The sequence below is a fragment of the Geospiza fortis genome, unplaced genomic scaffold, assembly GCF_000277835.1.
Source record: "Geospiza fortis unplaced genomic scaffold, GeoFor_1.0 scaffold16, whole genome shotgun sequence".
Taxonomy (NCBI): Eukaryota; Metazoa; Chordata; class Aves; order Passeriformes; family Thraupidae; genus Geospiza; species Geospiza fortis.
In genome coordinates, this window is record NW_005054302.1 from 12504694 (window position 1) to 12524682 (window position 19989).

The window sequence follows — 19989 nt, forward strand, 5'->3', positions numbered from 1 at the left end:
TATTCATTTTGTAATATCAAGGTATTTGCAGTGAATTATGGTCAAGTCTTTCAGACTTTTGCACAAAATTTGTGTTAAACAGCCATCGGGTCTCCTTCAGAGCCCCAGGATCAACATGAGAGCCACGTGCAGAGATTACTCTTGGGCAGAGTACAAAAGTGTGAGTGTTTCAGCCAAGACTGACCCAAACCCAAACTGAGATTCAGGGAGGCTGGTGGCTTGCATCATGAAGATTTAACTGTTCACTATCTTTCCCAAGGGTTTGATGCAAACTCAGATTTCATCCTTTCCCTTTCCCCAGGTTCTTTAGCCTCATATCCCTCCTTAATTATTGTCTCTTTAACTGTGACCAGGGAGGGAGTAGCATGTTGCTTTCACAAACTCTTAGAATCTGGTCTTCGGGCCATGAAAATATTTATATGCATTTAGTACACTTTTAAAAGGGTTTGAACATCTGTACTGTCAGTTCTTGAAGTCAGGAGGGGTGCTAGAATACACCACTTTCTTTGGGCAAGCATTTCTATCTGCATTGACTAATCCTTCATGTTAATGGCATTTATTTCACCCCTGTGTCAGGCACAGGTCCTTCTAAGACCTCACCAGGAGGACATCCAGGACTGGGTCTGCATCCTCTCTTTCTTCCTGATCAAAGTTACAAGCGCCAGATCATTCTCTCTCCTGGTCCAGGTCAAACACATCAGCAACCGGGACAAGGTTTCATGGTCACATAGCAGAACTAGAGGCAAGATCTCATCTGCCAAACAATCCAAATTCTGTTCCTGCTGCTGTCACTGAGATCCCACTGAGCTCAGGACTCAGCATGACCAGTGAGCCAGGGCTCTCAAACAGTTGTCAACACCCACAGAGTATGTGTTGCAAGGAAACAAGTGCATGGTCCTCAGAGGGAACAATTTTACTCTGCAAGACATTAGTGCCATCTCCTGCTCAGTCCAGAACTGGACCTCCAGAGATTCAAAGAGTCAAAGTGAGCAGTGCTACAGGACAGAGTTTGCTTTTCCTTCTTGCTCTGATTGGAGTACAGCAGATGGAAGGGATTGTCTGAGCAGCAATTTACAAGCCACCAGCTGGTTTGCCTGGCATTTTGGGGGTAGGGCCCAACAGACAGCTTCCAAGACACAAATATCCTGGTGACCATTGCAGCAAAGGGGAGAACCCATACGTACTTATACAGCTCCTTCCCCAGTCCTCCCTCTCCTAAAGTACTCATTGTTTTACATTGTGTTTGTCTTCTGGATTCTGTCATGCTTATTTTGAAGGGGAAATCTGTTGATATATGTCGTGTTACATGATCCATCGTAATTCCATCTAACGTAATCACAGACGTGAACCCACCAGGAGGTTTTATTTTACACTCAGCATGCAACTTTTTCTTTTTAGATGGCCAGAAGAGCTATTAAATGGATAGTTTGAGGGAAGCCTCCACATGATGGCTGGTATAAATTCATCTGTACTTAGAAAAGTATGTGCTTTGCAAACTATTATGCTGCAGGCTAACATTTGAGGATATCTATTGCAGACTTAAAAAGCAAACAAAAAACAAATTTGCAGTAGTCTGACAGGGTCTCCAATGTCGTCTTTTCATAAATCCTAAATGGCTATAGCAAACGTTTTGGAAACCAAAGCGAATTGTCTAAATTTTGATGCATTTTATATATAAATCATGTTTATTTGTATGTGTGGACTGGTTTTCCTGTTGACATCATTCCAGAATCATTGTCTGTTTCAGCTAAGAAATATTTCTAATATCTTCCTTATTTCCAAGAACTATATGTTAATGTATGTGCAAACACCAGTTCATCAGACTGAGGAAGATGTAGAAGGAAATACTGTGTTTATAAGGGCCACAGCTGTCTTTTCTTAGGTATCAAGAGGAGACAACTAAGCAATTTTGATAAAGAGTATGATGAGATCTGAAGAGAATTTACCCTAAGAGATGAGAATTTACTCATTTACCAAATTGAGAATTTACTCATTTTGCAGAAAAGTTGAGCAAAATGTTTATTGCTGTCTCCAAACTCATGCTACCATGAGGAACTTGTATAGCTTGTCTGGTATTTCTTTCCTACTAGGAACACAGTTTAATTCTCTGAGCTGACCTGCAATTTGAAAACAATAAATTATTTCTTTAATTTAGTGGCAGGTAGCTTGCCAAGTACCTTGATGAAAAAGTTGTTGTCCATTACCTACAACCAGTACAGTCCCTTTCTGTGTGTTACTTCAATGCTTTCAAATAGTGGGACAAAACTAGATTTTTTCCCCAGCCCTAACAGATTAAACTTCTTCATCTCCCAGTCTACAAACCCTGCCCCATACCATGAATCCATGCTTAGAACACTATACCAAACTCCTTACCACTGAAAGTTCCCAGGTCAGCCCACACACCTGCCCCTGCACTCTAGCCAGTCCTAGTCTCTCACTCACTCTCTTCAAGCATTTAATTCTTCCTTACTCGTCTATGCATCCCTCAGTCCCACAGGCCCTCTTCCTGACACCAGACCAACAGAAGGGAAGCTATCAAGCTGCTCTCTCCCCCAGCATGGACACTGCCTATGTGCCAAGGTCCTCAACAGAGGGGTCAGCAGTGGCCATGAACTAGCACAGGACAGGTGGTGGCTGGGTGCACAACTGGCCTGTGAAATGAGCTGACATGCTGCTTGTTTTCCTCGAACATACAGGTATAAATGATAGGTATATTGCAATTAAGAGATATAGATGAAGTTACAGTCAGCTTTGTGGTGAATAGAAACTCTAAAATACCATATACTCTTGATATAAGCACAGCAATTAAATTTTTAACTTGGTTCCAAGTTACCATCTTATCTCATTTGTGTTTACAGCTCTAACGGGAAATCAGTTTCCTGGGCCCAGAATGAGAAAAGCAGCCGAGGAGCACACCTTTGGCAGCGGTTGTCAGTCCACATCAACAAAAAAGAGAACCCCAACCAAACTGCAGTGATCAAGCCTTTTTCTAAAAGCACAGATAGTAGCCGGCACAGTAGCAGCGCTACATTTCCTGAGGCTAGTGCCAAAACGCTTTATGATGTTTCGGAAGCCGAAGAGCAATACCCAGCTCAGTACCGACCACAGACTCCCTCACCAATCAGCACTTTGAGCCACAGAACTGCCTCTGTCAGCCGAACAGAAGATGAAGCCCCCACCTTCCAGTCAGAACCTCCTCAGCGAAGCAGCTCCTCTCAAGGCTCCATCATGGAGCAGATCAGCAGCGTTGTTACTCGCTTCACAGCCAATATCAGTGAGCTGAACTCTATGATGCTTTCAACATCTGCTCCAGGGACAGCGGGGGCTGCTCCTCTCTGCTCTTCGTACCTGATTCCACGGGAAATCCAGCTTCCTACAACAATGACCACGCTTGCAGAGATCCAACCGCTTCCTGCCATTGAAGTCAATGGCTCTTCACAGGCTGCTAGGAAACCTTCAAATGACAGCATCAAAGAAGGCACTTCAGAGACCCCAACAGCCAAGCAAGATCTGGAGGAGTTGGTGGCTTTAACTCCTCCTTCTCCTTTTAGAGACTCCATTGATTCTGGAAGTGCATCTCCCAGCTCTCCAGCTTCTGAATCAGCTCTCTGTATGCCATCCTCCCCCAAATACGACACACTCCTCATCAGAGATTATACTCAAAGTTCTTCTTCATTGTGAATGTAGTTCAAGACGATGTTGGAGCTCAACAACTACAAGCAAGTAGTGAGGGGACAGCCAAGTCTTCAAGATCTCCAGTGTTTACGAAGACAGAGTGAGAGGCGTTGGGTCATCTTGTGAGGAATGGAAGGGAAGAAGAGGAATCACTTGAGAGGCGGAAACATCAGATTAATTATGCTGATTTAAAGACAAAATGACTCTTGGCAGATTATCGTGGCCTTAAAAAAACATGGGCTTTTCAGAAACACTGAATCTATTTTTGAGGGCTTATAAGGAGTCTGTTAATCCAGTTACATACCAAGTGCTTTGCTTTAGTATTACAATGAACTGTGTGTACAATATAGGGGACAGGGGGGAACTAGATTGTAAACAACTGTACAATGGTTTCTTTGTTTACTCTGATCCCTTGCCCAGAAGCGAACCTTGATCTTTTATCAAGAATAGAAGACCAAACATTGAATGTACATTTTCTAACAGACTCAAATCTGGGACCAACATGTCAAGCTTTCTCTTTTTTTTTTCTATGAAGATCACAAAAAGCAGTAATGTATGTTCCTACAAAACCTTTTGCTGAAGAATATTGTGTCTGTGATACGTTACACGTGGATAACACTAAGCTGAGGCTTTGCAGCGAGTGACTGCAATATGGAGGGCTTTACAAGTGACTTCTCAACCTACGCATTTGTTTATGAAATTCTCTTCTATCAGCATCAAATTTCAATTTGTTATCATTGGATTCACCTTCACAACAACAAAACCCAAGGAAGATCTCCTGACTATTTCACCATGTTGCCAACTAATATTGAAGTAGCAAAAAATATTTTCTGGAGTACTGTTTTGTAATTCCCTTACCAGGGCAAGTTGTTGAGATGAATATTATCTTTCTAGCAGCACTACCAAGCTACATAATAGCTGCACTCCCTAGAGAAATTAACACATTTTTATGGACATCTTCATGATAATGTTACCAGTTAAAATACTTATTCAGACTCCCATCTTTGCTTATAACAAACAGGTAAACGCCCTAAGGATTTTCTCCATCCTTTGAATGACAGAATTCTAGGATACCAATTTGGATTATGACAAATGCTAACTATCAGTGGGAAAGGTTGTCATAATCTTAATTAATATACACATATATACGGAAAAAACCCTGTGTCAAAGTCTGCTTAGAGGTGATTAAGCTACTCTTTAATAAGCAACAATTTTAAAATTTGTTTTGCTGCTGATACCTTGCAGCTACGAACAGTGACAAAAAATACATTCAAAGCAATACAGAGTAAAGGTTAAAACAAAGAAGACCTAATGAGATATGAACCAACAGAATCTTTGTTTCTTTGCAACTCACAGAAGAAACAAGGGGATTCCTCAAATTTTTTTCCTATATCAAAGTAGTACAGTTTAGTGCACTTCATACTGTCACAGCACTTTTTTAATACAGGCAGGGAAGAGTTTTAAAGTTTGAATAGTAGCTAAAAAATTTTTGATAGGTGTAGTTACATAGAACTTGTAAGTCAGACCCTAAACGCACACTGTATTTGCTCTCTTCTTCATGACATAGCTGTCCTCAGGTGCCAAACTTTTATGGGTTTGTTTTATTTTATTGAAGGATAGCATGACGTGATGAGTAATGTACTTCAAGTCAAAGCTGAGTTGATGTAGCCTTATATAGAAGACAGCCTCAAGGAAGGGAGCCTTGAAATAAGGCTGCTATATTTTATTTTCAAAACCTTTAGATTTTGTTTCTTTGAAAATAACAAATATTTTGTAATCAAAATTCATACCTCCTTTTTCTCCCCCCTGTTCAAAATAGCTATTTGATCAAATAAGTAAAAGATGAAAGCACATTCACATGTTTTAGCAAAGAGCATTTTCTATTCCTTTGGGATGCTTGTTTCACTATTATGTGTTGCGCCCCAATTTGCCGCTCAACAACATTTAAAAATGAAAAGTAATAGATGACTGAATCCAGACCAGCACCTCACAGAGGTATTCTAGTGACTCTAGAGTCAGGCAAATGTTATCCAATTGCAGTCTGGGCATGCTTGTCTTGTCAAGTACAGTCATTTATCAGCTTTGCCTATAGCATGAACAGGCAGGTCACAAAACAGCTCTACTCCAGAAGGCAGATCCCCACACTAAGGCATGACTGAAGGTCCTTGTTGCCCATATGCGGTTCTTGCATCCTCGCATGACTGATCAGCACAGACTCAGCTCTGTGCAGCTGCATGGTTCCCAAACTAGAGCTCAGTTTTGTCCTCTTGGTTCACAATTCTAGCATGTCTCATCATTCCCTAGCTGTCCATGTCATCAGGAGAAAGCATCTTCTGTCACAGGTTACAACCCACATTTAAGAGAAAAGCATGTCCAATCAGTCTGTGATACAAACATTCTTATTAGGGGAGTTTAGACCACTTAAATGTTGTTCATGGAAGACTTATATGATAACATTTGTCTTCCATCAGTGCAATATTGTTCTAATATACAATGTACTGAGATAACTAATGTGAATTTCGAAGGGATTCTATTACTACCTGTTCTCTTATACTTCAAACTATTGACCAATATTCTTACAAGAACATCCTCCACCTCAATCCTTCCCTAGAATTTTAGATCCCCTGTAGTCTTTTCTTATGGTGGTGGACAATTAATAGAATTGTATTACTGCTAAAATCTGTGGGTTTCACTGCACTGTGAAATAATCAACACTGGAAATAAGGATTATATGACAAATATAAAAATATTTCCTTAAATACAAAACTAGCAAAAAGGAGTGAAAAATAGTAACTGTCGAGCTCAGCATAAATATACCTCTTCTGCTCTCAAACTGCACCACAGCTATTGCTCAGAGCTTCCTGACAATGGTCATGTGTACTGTCATGACAATTTGGGTGGAGATGCACCATGTGCCCTGAATGCATGTTTCAAGAGCCTAAAACCCTAATGTTGTGCAACCCAAATTTTAAACACTTTTGTTCACTCTCACTTTTGGAGGAGTCTTGTGTCTTTTGCATATCTATCAGCCACAGCAGACATTTTAGTGACACAAGGAGCTATGGATGGACCCTGCTGAGGTAGTATGCCCTAGGAGTCAGTCTATTTTTCTTGAAAGATGGGCAACCTTAGAGGCATTTAAGGAAGGCAGAATCTGCTTCAATTGTGCAGACTGGAGCGCATCAATGTAATTTTTTATTACATGTTTGAATTTCAACAAAGGGAGGAAAGGTTTTGTGGAGAAGAAGGCAAAAACGGTGTAATGTCTGTAGTAATAATCCAAATGAGCCCAGTGGGAGATTTGCAAGACTGGAAAGTTCTTTGGGAGAAGCCAGTGGTTTTGACATAAGAGAAAAAAATTATGTAGACAGACATCATGACTTTGTTATTCTGTTTGTATGCTAGTCTTAGTTTAGGATATTAAGCTAGAGTGGCAAGGATTTTCCAACATAAATGCAAAAGTTACAATCATGAACACTTTTCAATCTAACTAAAGAATGTGCAAGTACCAACTCAATGGCTTGAAATTTGCCTTCCCATATAGTGCTGTTGACACAAAGGGAATTAAAGGATTTGAAACTACTGTCATTCTTGACCACATGGACCTCAAAAAAAAAAAATCTCTTATTTCTTTTGTGCTTGAGGCCAGCCCTAAAGAATGATGGTGTAATCACCTCTGGATCTATGCTTTTGAAATAAAGTGAGCCATTCTCAGGCCATTTGGAAAGGAGCCTTTGCAATACTGAAGAACTGTTTTTAAATAGTCTCAGAAGAATGATTGCATGACTTTGAAGATGTGCTTCCTTGTACTTCTATCTGAACATTTGGTGCCTAGACTCATGCAGATACCTTAGACCAGAGATTTTTAGACCACAGTCCACAAATCACTTGTTGATATTTCATGGGGCCTGTTCGATCACAAGGTGCTGGCTTCTTCCATTGATTTCCAGCTACAAAAGTGAGATAGAAACTAAATGCTAATTCAAAAACTGTTGTAAGTTCTAAACGCAAAAAAAAACCCAAAAAAAGTTATGTTAGTTTGCTTGGATGTTTATTCAGTTGCTGTGTCTGTAAAAGGAAAACTTTTGCTAAAAACTGAGAGAATAAGCTATCAAAAGAGAGTAAATGGGAAGCCCAGTCCATGACTCTTACTCTGGATGATAGAGCAGTTCCTCTGCAAATGTTTTTTTAGTGTGCAAGACCAAACTGAAAGACTACATAGTTGTGGGTGTAAGTTCTGTAAAGGAAAGTGTGCAACCTTGTTATTCTGCTTAATACATCATTTATGAGGTGAGAAGATAAAAGATGACAGCAACAGACAGCATAAAAAAGAGTTGGTTCCTTAGGGAAATCAGAGCACTATGCTCAATACTAACAATGTGACCACAAATTTTGTATTGTATTGGAGACCAGTGTCAGGTCTGGTTTGGCTGACCCCAAAAGAGAGACTTTGGAGCCTAAAGTTAGGATTTCAGTAGAATTTAATACCTACATTTTAAACTCAATTTTAAAACAACTATTCAAATGCCACCTTCCTCCAGCATCTAGCATAGTATGTCTGTGTATGCTCAGAACTAACCTGATTATCACACATCTAAGGATCTTTGTACCTAACTCATGTTAAAACCCATCAAGGATGCAGAAAATATGTGAGAGTACACAGAATGCACTGTACAGTTTCCTGGCTGGAAAGTGCTCCAATGACTCAGTGTTGAGATATCCTCTACTCATTTCCCCAGGGCAGCTTCACAGGACAGGAACAAATTCAAGAGTATTGCAGTGGAAAATGAACAGTGCAACCAGATAAGACATACACTCAATAAAATTATAGATCATATATTACCATTTAATATAAAATACTTTTAAAATTTCTGAAGCAGAGACAAGGTATTTTAATTTCAAAGAAGTAGAGGCAACTTTTTGTCTGTGCTACATATTGGCTAAAAAAAAAGTTAAATGCTTCCCTAAAAAACGTTTTTGTGACAGGAGGGAAGGATGTGCCCTTAGATAACTTCTTATCTGCAGAAATGTTGTCTTCCATCTGGAGTTCTCAGACCCCAGCATAGAAAGGAGAGATTGAATCCTCTTGGATAGGCGAAGGAATTAAACTTGAATTCCTTATTCTCTGAGACTGCAGAAAAAGGGACTTATTTAATTTTCCTCCAGCCACCTTTTACAAAGGTGACCTGGCCCATCTTTGAAACAAAATGTATAGATGTCTCCAGAAACTGATCCCAGAGGAAAATTAGCATTTTCTGCACATTGCATTTGCATACTGGCTCAAATAGAGTATTCCTAGACATCTCTTTCCTTGTTGTGCTGCTTTCTTGGGCACTAACTCTTCTCACAAACTCCACAGAAAGGCTAGATATTTAACAAAAGGTCCTGACCTCCACACTAGAGCAAAAAGCTATGTATTACACTGAATAATTTTAAGCGCTGAAGTCCTTAATCTATTTGGGTCAATGGAATCATTCCAGTTTAATATCCAAATAAAGATAATCAAAGTTGTATAGTGGCCACTGAAGTCTAGATTTGACTATTCGTTCTGCGGAGAATTATGATGACTGGATATTCTTCCCACTCTCTTTTGAATCAAACAGCAGATGGATTTTACTAGGTTCATTCCTGAAGCTAGGCTTGGTGAATAGGTCCTTCCTACCATTCATACTCTATCTGGTATCCCAATGGGGAAGTCATCCTCTAACTAAGCATGTTAAGGGATGTGAGTGAACATATCCAAAAATACCCCAAGAGGTCACAATTTTCTGCCATTTTAATGAAACTCCAAAAATGAAGTCAATACTCTCCATGAACAAGAAAATCATTCATCTGCTACCCATTTCAGTGTGCACTTAATCTAGTAAAGACTTACGTTGAATTACCTGAAATTTTTTTTTTGCAATGGTTTATTATTTTATCTTCAGTTCAAATATCTCAAATCACCACCAACAATTTTATACTGTGAAAAGGAAAAGAGATACAGGCCAGTGAAGCATAAAGGTAAGTAAAAAATTCATCTGGGTGATGAACTGGTGTATATGGCTGGTTTTGTCTCACCTGAGCAATGACAGTATTAACAAACAACAAATATTAAGTCACTCCAATCTGCCAAATGGGAACAAATATACTATGTATATTACATGTACTAATAGGATTATATGGCAGCTGCTGGTGGTATTTGTAATTAGAAATCTATATAGAATATAGATGTTTTAGAGAGATGGTGCCAATTCCAAAAGATTTATGTGGGCTACAAGTGCTTGTAATTATTTTTTTTAATTTGCTAATAACTTATGAAGAACTGGTTTCAAACATTCTGTGACCGTTTGTTCTTTTTTATGTTGTTGCTGCTTCTACTATTAAAACATAGAGAATGTAAAGTTATTATTTTGATGTGAACTGAAAAAGATTTTTCATAAAATTTAACATTTTTATCAGCTTTGGTTTGCTTTCTACCTGTACAAATGTAATTTATTTTAGCATTGAAGAATACACTTGCTTGTTTCTCAATTGTCTACATCATGTTATAGTTGGTGTTTATGTAGAGTCAGGTACTTTTTGAACAGTATTAAAAAGAATCTGTGATATGACTGAAAACTGGATTTTTTTTTTCTCCAGAACAATTACAGCTATGTTTTCAGTGCATTTTTCTACAAACCAGGTGTGCCTATGCACAAACCCTTGAATAACAATCTCTGTTTTACTCCTCCCTCTCTGTTACTTTAAAGGATTAAGTTAACATTAACGGTATCATAGTTACATAACATTCTAGTATAGTTTGATCTTTGTCTTTTGATGCACACACAATCTCATTGATGAGGCATATATAGATTTGAGAGAAAATAGTAAAATAATCTAGTCTTGAGCAACAGAAAACAAAGCTCTTACACTTGGAATCATATACCAAAACTTTATTTTTATAGATGTCCTAAGAAACTACTTTACTCCTGCAATTGGAGATTCACATCTAATCTTGAACTGCAAAAAAATATCAGAGGAAATTTTTTATGTCCTTTAACATTTGGTTTCTAGAGTTCTGCCTTTTTGACCACTAGGAATAAATGTCTTATCTCACATCTGGCTACATTCTGTTTCCAGCCAATAGATTTTGCTATCTTCCCCCCTACATGCTAAAAAAAAAAACAACCCCCAAAAATAAACAAACAAACAAAAAAGCCACAACAAAGCCACTACTCAATACACCCCAACCCATACAAAAAAGCAACCTAAAAATCCTCCCCAAAACCAAATAAAACCAAACCAAAAAACCAACCAAACAAACAACAAATAAACCCCACAGAACAAAACCAACTTTCTAGTTTGAAAATCCTCTCCCTCCCATTCCAAAATCTGGGGTTTGTAATAGTCTTAATATTCTTACATAGACTGGCATGAATTTGGAATAATTATACTGCATGCAGTGAAATGCAGAGTATGAACTGCAGCTCTCAGATAAAAGCCAATCATGCACATTATTTTCTAAACACATCTCTGGAGATACTGCTGAATCAGTTTATCTGCTGTTGACAAATTAAGGTGACTAATTCATAACACAATGGTAGGTAAAATGCCCAACTCTGGCTAAAAAACAGTGTGAATTCATATAATGTCTTTGAACCACCTACAACTCTACATCCCAAAGTTTATTCCTTCAGTGTAGAAATCCACAGCAACTAATTCAGCAAAATATACTGCTTTGTACCAAAAGAAGCATTGCAACTATTGCAATTTGAAGAGAAAGACTTTGAAAACTATATGCAACATCTTGTTCCATTGCAGAATATTTTTAAAGCAGTGTCTGGAACACTAGAACAAATTTGCTTTGTTTGCAAGAACAGTTAATTTATGCCATGCTCTGTGACCACCTCTCAGCCATGTTTCTTCTGAATTTCTGTTATCACTGCAGAATTATGACATTTAGAAACTAATAAACTAATAAATCCCATTCCAAATTAAATCACAAATCAATGTTTACATTGATTAAAAAGAGAGGGGCACTAATCTGTTATACACCTTCAGAACTATCAGGGCAATTAGTAATGAGAAAAGAAAAAGTTCAATTTCTTAAAAAGTTTGGAGTCTAATTTCTCTGTCTGTCTGGAGCTTTATCTTTCCTTCTCATTTGGTCCATAATTGCTATTTGATAGCGGAGAAGCCTTACTGCCAGTACTGCCCTCCTCAGCTAAACTAATACATGGACTGGGTGCTCCTCTCCTTCTTGCAGGAGTACCTTCTCTATCTGCTCACAGAACACTAGGAAAAGGGCTGGAATTTTAAGAACTGCAATCACCCTTTGTGTCCGTTCAGGGACTATTTATTAAATTTGTTTTCCTATTGTAGGAGTTTAAGACCAAATCACAGTGGAGAGCATGAGTTGTTTATAACTACAAAGGAAATGGATGAGCTTTCTTTTACATATACAGAGACATTTGTGGTGTATTAACATTCTTTCAGGGCAGTAGTTTCAAATCACCATCTGCTTTTTTTTGTTTGCTTGTAAACCAAGTGTTACAATTTAGTCAGTTTTTTAGACTAAAACAAAGCAATCAGCATGCTCACTATGATTCTTTTTAACAGGGATTCAAAACTTACCTCCACATAACTTACTTAACTTATGTAACTTCTTTCCAAATATTAGCAAATGAAAATCTTCACTGTTAAGGGTTTCCTGGGCTTTCTTACATATGCTGTGAATATACGTGTTATAGAACCACATAATTTTTTGTTTTGAAAAAGACCTCTAGGATCATCAAGTCCACATGTTAACCCAGCACTGTCAAACCCACCAGTAAATCTTATCCCCTTGACTCACATCCATGTGTATTTTTTAACATTTCCAGGGATGATGACTCCACCACATCCTGAGCAGCCTGTTTCAATGTTTGAAATACGTCCACATGTATATGGGGAGTGAGACATCAGATTTGTGCTTGTTGAGTGAGGTGAAGAGTGGGCTCAGGTGCTTGTCGCAAGATTGGTATGGTGTGTTACACACACACTGGGCTGGTTCTTGGCCCTCACAAGAGTAATTCCCAAAACCTGGTTCTCCTCTACTGATCACCTTCTGCCTAAGCCACTCCTGAGGTGCTCCAGAGCTTCCATTATAAATACTCTTAAACATGTGTATAAGCACCGAGGAAGTCAATTAATCTCAGCTTAAAAATCACTTTAGACTGATATTTAACTAACCATGTAGACACATCACTGATGAACCCAGAAAGGAAAATGCCCAGATGATATGGAATCCTAAAAATCTCAGTCTAAGACTGGGAGGATAAGATTTACTTCCAAGTAGAATATGAACAGTAATGGGGGCCCTGAATTTTAGATGTCAATGTCAAGCTTACAAAAGAAATTCCAATGAGGTAAAATATGAAAAGGAGATGGCCTGTAATCTATGTAGAAATAATAAAAGCAGCATATAGAATATTGAGGTAAATTAAGGAAGAAAAATAAGGAAAAGTAAACCAAAATGAAAAATACAAGACTGTATTAGAAGTGAGATTTTGCTGGGGGAATAATCATGAAATTGTAAATTTAGGAAACAATTAAAAGGCCAGCACAACTCTGGAGCTCCACCTGGAAGTACACCAGTCAAAAGTGCTAAATATCACACTGGCATAAAGCAGACTTTATGGATAGAAGAGCAGTAAAGAGCACGAAAGAAATAAAGATGTTACTGAGGTCACTGGATTTTCATGCTGGCGTCATGCCATAATCCTATCACGGTTATAAACTGTGTGAAATGACATTATTTCCTGACAGATTATTTTGTCCCATTTCCTCTTCTAAGTCGTTGTTATTTGATGACCAGCAAGATGCTGAACAGTTAGATATTTGGTAAAGGAAAATCTGGCACCAAGTTAGCGCAGCAGAATTGGAAAAAAAAAAACCAACAAAGACTTGCCATGCTCTTTGGTAAGACAAGGCTGGCCAGCACTGCCCATATGTGACTACCAAATATCAGAGAGTGTTCATCCAAACAGGCTTTACCAAGCTTCATCTTAAAGCAATATAACAGGGTGCCCTGGCTTGTGCCACTTACAGTTTATCCCGGCTGCCTCACAAATAGTCCTGGGAGGCTTGGTCCATTAGGACACAGAATAACAGGCTTCTGATTGCTCTACTGCTCCAAAGCAAACTGCATCTGCTCAGGCCAGGGAAAAGCACAACCATAGCCCAGTTATAACACAACATTCCTGTCTCCTGTGAATTAAAGCTCCCAACCACAAATGAAAATCCACAGCTGAGCACAGATACAGAGAACTCACATCTGATGCAAATACCCACAGAAAAAAAGGGAGTTCACTGGGCAATGACAGCTTGAATTCAGACCAAAAAGTGCACATTTCTTGTACCATACAGCAAAAATCTGCCTGTAGCTTTGTTAGAACAGTCTGAATGATGAAAGGAAAGAAATATAAAATTGCATAGAATAGTCCAGCGCTGCTGGACTTAGATGAAAATATAGGAATTACCTTTATTATACATCAGTTATCTGATGACAGACCATGGAATAGTGGGTTTTTAATTTCTTCATCATCCTTTCAGTACCCCAGTCATACAAGAAATACACATCACAGTAACTGACAGGGATTGTTCAATCATCTCCCACTGCATCAATAGCAGCTGTCTTCCAAATAGATTGGGAGATACAAGCAATGCATCAACACTGGCTCAGAAGGAGCACGAAGCCATCTGAAGGAAGAGAAACCTGTTATAAAAAAGAGGTAAAAAAGAGACTCAGATTACAGCAATATCAATCCTGAATAATTTCACTGAAAATACTGGTAATGAGTGTGAATGAGACTTATGAGTGTGTAGCAGATCAGGACCTGAGGTTGTGTTCAGGATGGCTGGCTTGTCATACTTCACAAATTTGTTTTTTCTTAGTATGTTTCCATAGCACAATTTTTCCAAGAAATGTGCATCTCTTGTTTACTAGAATTCTTTTTCCCAGCTTCTACATTTGATTATTTTCACTATTTTCTTGGCTTTGAATTTCCTCGAAAAATTATCTGCAAAAATCAGGGTACCTGAATTTCACTGAAAATCCCATTAAACCTTCTATTTGCATTATTTTAATCAATCCTTGGTAATTTTCTATTAGTACTGCCAATACTGGTTATTTTTTGCTTAAGCAAAACCACAGAAAAACAATTCCCAGCTCTAATTAAGCGAATGGGAATTCAGCCATAGAACTACTTAACCAGTGAGTAAGCCTGGAGTTCATTGTTAAGCCCTCTCTGTGCTGGAGCTGGTAACAGCCCATGTGCATCAGCAGGGGCACTGTTCTTGGCCAACAACTGCTGAAGGGGGTAATTTTCTGCAGATTGCATGCTCACAAAAATACATCTCCTGACTAGAGCTGGACTTCCTCCTGACTAATACACTGTTTTATTCTGCACCGATTACCTTTAATACTGTTTTCTAGGAGAATAAGTTCACTAGGATAGTCAAAGATTCATCATGCCAACCAATCTCAGTGTCAGGAAATGTTCCCATTAAATTTACTAGAATAGAACAGAATAGATATAAAGCCATGCTCTCTGTTTCAGGACTTACTTACATTTGAAACATGAAAAGAATCAGGATAGAACACTGAGTGTTCAACAGAACTGGATCAAAGATGAATGATCACTGTCTTGTCAAAATCTTTCTGAATTAAACAAATTTCATGCCTCATTTCTTCTGTCCTGTGAGAAGAGGGGAAGAGCTCCAATGCAGTATTCAAACTCAGCCCCAAGGATTTTTTGCTGCAGCTGCTGGGACATAAAACTGGCAGTCACCAGCACAACAATTGAATCCCATTCTCATCAGGGATAACAGTGTTTTCATTGCAGCTTTCAGGTTGTGGGAGGGTTAAAAACATGTTAGTAATTCCTAAAACCCCTGGCTCACTCATAAACACATACTTCCCTATATTTTATATGCTTTTTTCACTGAGGGTTTTGGTACACAACTGGTCAAGATTGCATTTTATGCAACCTTCAGCAAATAACCAGGGCTGGTCTTCCTTATAGCACTTTGTATTTTCCAAATTTGCCATTTATGCAAGCACTAGAATTGACTTTTTTATGATTTTTTTTTTACACTAGACAGCAGTGAAAATATTCTATTTGTTTAGTGCCTTTTGTTTTCCTGTCTGTCTTGACAGCTTTTTACCAGAGCAGGCCGCTACCTCTGATGCTGTATTTCTACAGCCAGTCATCTCATGCTGCACAGCACCTGACAGGCAAAGGATGTGACCTGCACTCGGAACCCAGGGTTTTTTCCTCTACCCACACATCAAACCAAAAGGCACAGAATAGGTCAAATGTAATTACGGTTTTTGTGACAAGGTTTCATTCTTAAAACATTTCAGTTTGTTAGTTGTCAATTCAGACTTGACAGATAATAAAATTTCTGGTATTCAAAGCCACCGTGATATTATCTATGACAACAGAGTTTGGTATTTTCAGTGGCTGATTGTATTCTCTGTAATAAATATATTTGCATGAGAACATAGATAGAAAAAGGAGATTCCTTAAGTGTTAGAGTTTTTAAAAGGACTGTTTACTTGTTCTGGTAGTATTTTAATACTTTTGTCTTCAAAAAGTTCCCTCAGTCATAAAGATGGAAAAGATAATGGGGTTTAGCTCATTTGTCTACAAGATCACTTCATTACTGCCATCAATACACAGAGTTCCCAAGTGGTAAAATGTACTCTTTCAAACATTCTTCCCTGAACATAAAGTTATATCACAAGTTTAAATCAGATACATGATCTGCTATGCATCAGCCAAAATACAGTAATTCAGCAAGCTGACTGGTGCATGACAAACCCCCCCCCACCCAAAAAAAGCAGAACAACCAAATTTCTTTCTTTCTAGCATTCCTTTTAACAAGAAAAAAGTCATTCTGTCTTTAAATATTCAACATTATGAACGCAAAAACTAAAGCTGACAAGGAGGAATCAAGTTCCAAATTATTGTCTGCTAAAAAGAAGAGGCTTCTGTTCCACTGTAAAAGGGACGAAAACATGGGGAAAAAGTATGACGAAAATGTGATATGCGACTTCTGCCTTTCTAATTCCATTAGCTGTGTTTCCACTTCTAAAAATGGTTACAACATTTTGATCTGCACTGATAGAGTTAGCACCACAAAATCTGAGTGAATAGGAGGCAGTGATAGTGCTTTATGCAGTGCAGCAAACTGAGGTCAACCCACGGTGGATAATTGAAGGCTGACCCCGAGCACATGCTGTGAGCCACCCCTCATACCTCTCACTCAGTGGGATTTAGCTAATTATTTCTATGACTTGTGAAAAGACAGTCTTGTTCAGTAATGGGTGAGGATTTAATAGTCAGCCTAAAAGGTCTGAAGCCATCTCATCCATCCTACTTCCTCAGCACAACTCCATTCAGTTTCAGCTCTGCTGGCAAAGTTTCTGACCCAGTGCAATAAATCTTACAGCTAAAACCTTAGCTTTGTCATTTCTACACTTCCTTTCTCAACTGCCACCTGGTTAAATATTTGGGACAAAAAAGGCCTCTAAAGAAAAACATTTTTGCAAAGCTCTTCCTGAGGGTTTTATTTCCAAATAGGGTTATTTAAGTACTATTTTTATTCCATCTAGCACAATCCTACTTCCAAATGTCAAAAATCCCTTTGGTGGAACAAGAATGGTACTGGCTGTCAGCTCTGTGGATTTTACTGTCTTGTCACATCAGAGATAATCCTATTATTTCTTCCTTGAACTTGCTTCATAAGGATGAAGAAAATGAAAAGCTATAAATCAAGAGATATAAAAATGAAATAAAACACACAACACATTATGGAGTGGAGAAACTTGCAAATATCAGCAAATTTTCAGGTGATACATTTCCTTTTAACCTGCTCAAGTCTTTTTATTCCCTATTACTTATTGGATGATCATTAGCTTCAGCACCTCCTCTGTGTTTCCATCAAACCTCTAATGAGATATAAGAGAGTAAGTTACTTCCCCCAAACCCTTTACAAAGTCTATGCAGAATAAAGAATTTAATTCATCCCAAATTTTAGGCAGCACACTTAACATCCCTTCTCTAACCCAAATAAATCAATAACACTTTGGCTCTTTTTGGTTGCTTGGAGCCAGCTAAAAATTATCACTGAATGCCCTACTAAAGGAGCAGATTTTTTCCCATTACACACTTCTAGAGCTGCCAATTTAAACTTTGCAAAGAAATACAGCAAAATCCTGTCAAAAGGACTATATCCTGATCAGCAGTTATTATGTCTCCCCTTTCATCTCCTTTTAGCTACTGTGATTGGTTTTGTGTACTAGAAATACTGCCCTTACCATTTCACAATTGAATAAATACTCCAGTCTCAATGCAAACACATATATGGGCAGATGAATCCTGGTAGATGTATTGTTTATCCATAGAATCATAGAAGGTTTTAGGTTGGAAAAGAAATCTAAGATTACCAAGTCCTACCATTAACCCAGCGCTGCTAAGCCCACCATGAAACCACGTGTTCAAGTGCCCCATACAAATACTTCCAGGCATGGTGATTCTACCATTTCCCTGGCCACCCTGTTCCAAACCCTGACTCCCCCTTTCATTGAAGCAATTTTTCCTAAGACCCAATCTAGACCTCTCCTGGCATAACTCCTCTTGTTGTATCACTTGTTACTTGTGATAAGAGGCTGACCCCTGCCTCACTACAACTTCCTTTCAGGTATTTGTAGAGAGCACCTACCATTATTCATCTATATCTACTCTTATTATGTCTCATATAAATGGTCCAGACATTCAAATCATAAAAATAAAACTTAAAAAACTTTGTACATTGTGCTTCACGTCTATCATGCTCCAGATTATTCCTCTCAGAAGACATTGCTGGTTATTATATGTTTTTCAGAGTGAATTAAAATACTTCTGCATTGTGCCCCCCATTTTTTCCCCTGCTTCTATGAAGTCATTACTGGCAAATGTAGACTGCTGTATGAACTGCTGCCCCATTTCAAATTGCATCAGCCACACTGAGTTAATGGACCATGTTTCAGCAGAGTGGGTGGGTGGCAAACCACACAGAGCTATTTAGCATTCAGGGAGCCTTTTCTTTCCTTCTTGTGTAAAACTGTTGCTTAAGCCTCTGCAGTGATCAAGAAGCAAGTGCCACTGGAACCTGTTTAGCCTACCTCTCTGGTACATCAGAAAAAACTTCAGGAAGGCCAGGGCAACAAAAAGATTACTTCACAGTTCTTCGCATAGCTGCTAATGCAGCAGAATGGGGCAAAGAAATCAAACAAAATTTAAAATTAAATAAAACTGAAAATGACTGCTGAGAAGAAAAACATCTCCACTGAAGAAAAACAAGATATAACGCTGTTCTGTTGACATTCTTTGTTCTCATCCATGACACTTATCAGGGGGATCCTGAATTGAGTTTGTAACTAGAGGAAATGGCAGAAAGCACCACTTAATTCACCAGAACTCTATTGATTTACACCAGCTGGGTAAGAGAGGAAGCGAGCTCAGTTTTGTTAACAACTCTAGTGAAAGGCAGCTTGGCTTTCCTTTCTTTCAAGACAGCTTGGCCAAAAAGACTGTAATACATAAATAGGAAAGTCAGGAAGAGAAATAGAAAGCTCACTCTGGGGAAGTGGTATATTCTCTGCTGTGAAGCAGAGCTGCATTTAGCACTTAGTCTCCTGCTGCTCACAGCACTGAGGTGTTTCTGTATCTGAGAAAGCTAAAACACCAGCCTGGGGACTGGCAGTAGTTCATCACAGGTACCACTGGATCCATCTGTGACTTTAGCAAACAGTTAAACATCATCTCACACCATGGTTTTCATCACACAGCTCATCTGGTATTGAAAAAGCCCTAGGTGTTTTATATCTAGGACAGATGAATCTGTGCCTCACTGCAGGTACACTGGTGATGCTGCCAAGAATTGCAGACACAACTCAGAAGATCACTTCCTTAAAATAAGGTGGGATTCTATCTCCCATTGCCAGCAACAAACACTGATGTCCAAGTAGCTTTGAAAACTGATCTTTGAGCATGTGGGAAATTTTCTGCCTTTTCTGCATCCACATGGGTTCATCTGAAAGAGATCCTCCCTCATTGAACAAAACAAGATGCCTAAACCTCAGCACTGAACTCCTATCCTCTATCACAACAACAAATACTTTATCAAGAAGCAGACCTTTCTCTTACCTACTGCATTTTCAGTTTCAAAATAATCCAAAAAATCTGCACAACACGAACAATCAAAAACATTTTCAGTGGAGGATTTATTCATGTGATGGCTTTTGCCTGGATCAGAAATGCATAG

General features: G+C 38.6%; 1 protein-coding gene across 3 annotated transcripts in view; it reads left to right on the forward strand.

Moving 5' to 3' along the window:
• GRM5 (glutamate metabotropic receptor 5) overlaps nucleotides 1–10275 on the forward strand; it is a 243967-nt gene extending 233692 nt beyond the window's left edge. For 2 of the 3 annotated variants that reach the window (XM_031066016.1, XM_031066017.1), the window contains exon 10: nucleotides 2859–3681. In XM_031066016.1, the coding sequence (XP_030921876.1) occupies nucleotides 2859–3681 (823 nt within the window). Of the gene's footprint in view, nucleotides 1–2858 lie in introns of all 3 variants that reach the window. The other variant, XM_031066015.1, reaches the window with a different exon arrangement.
• The last annotated feature ends 9714 nt before the right edge of the window (nucleotides 10276–19989 follow it).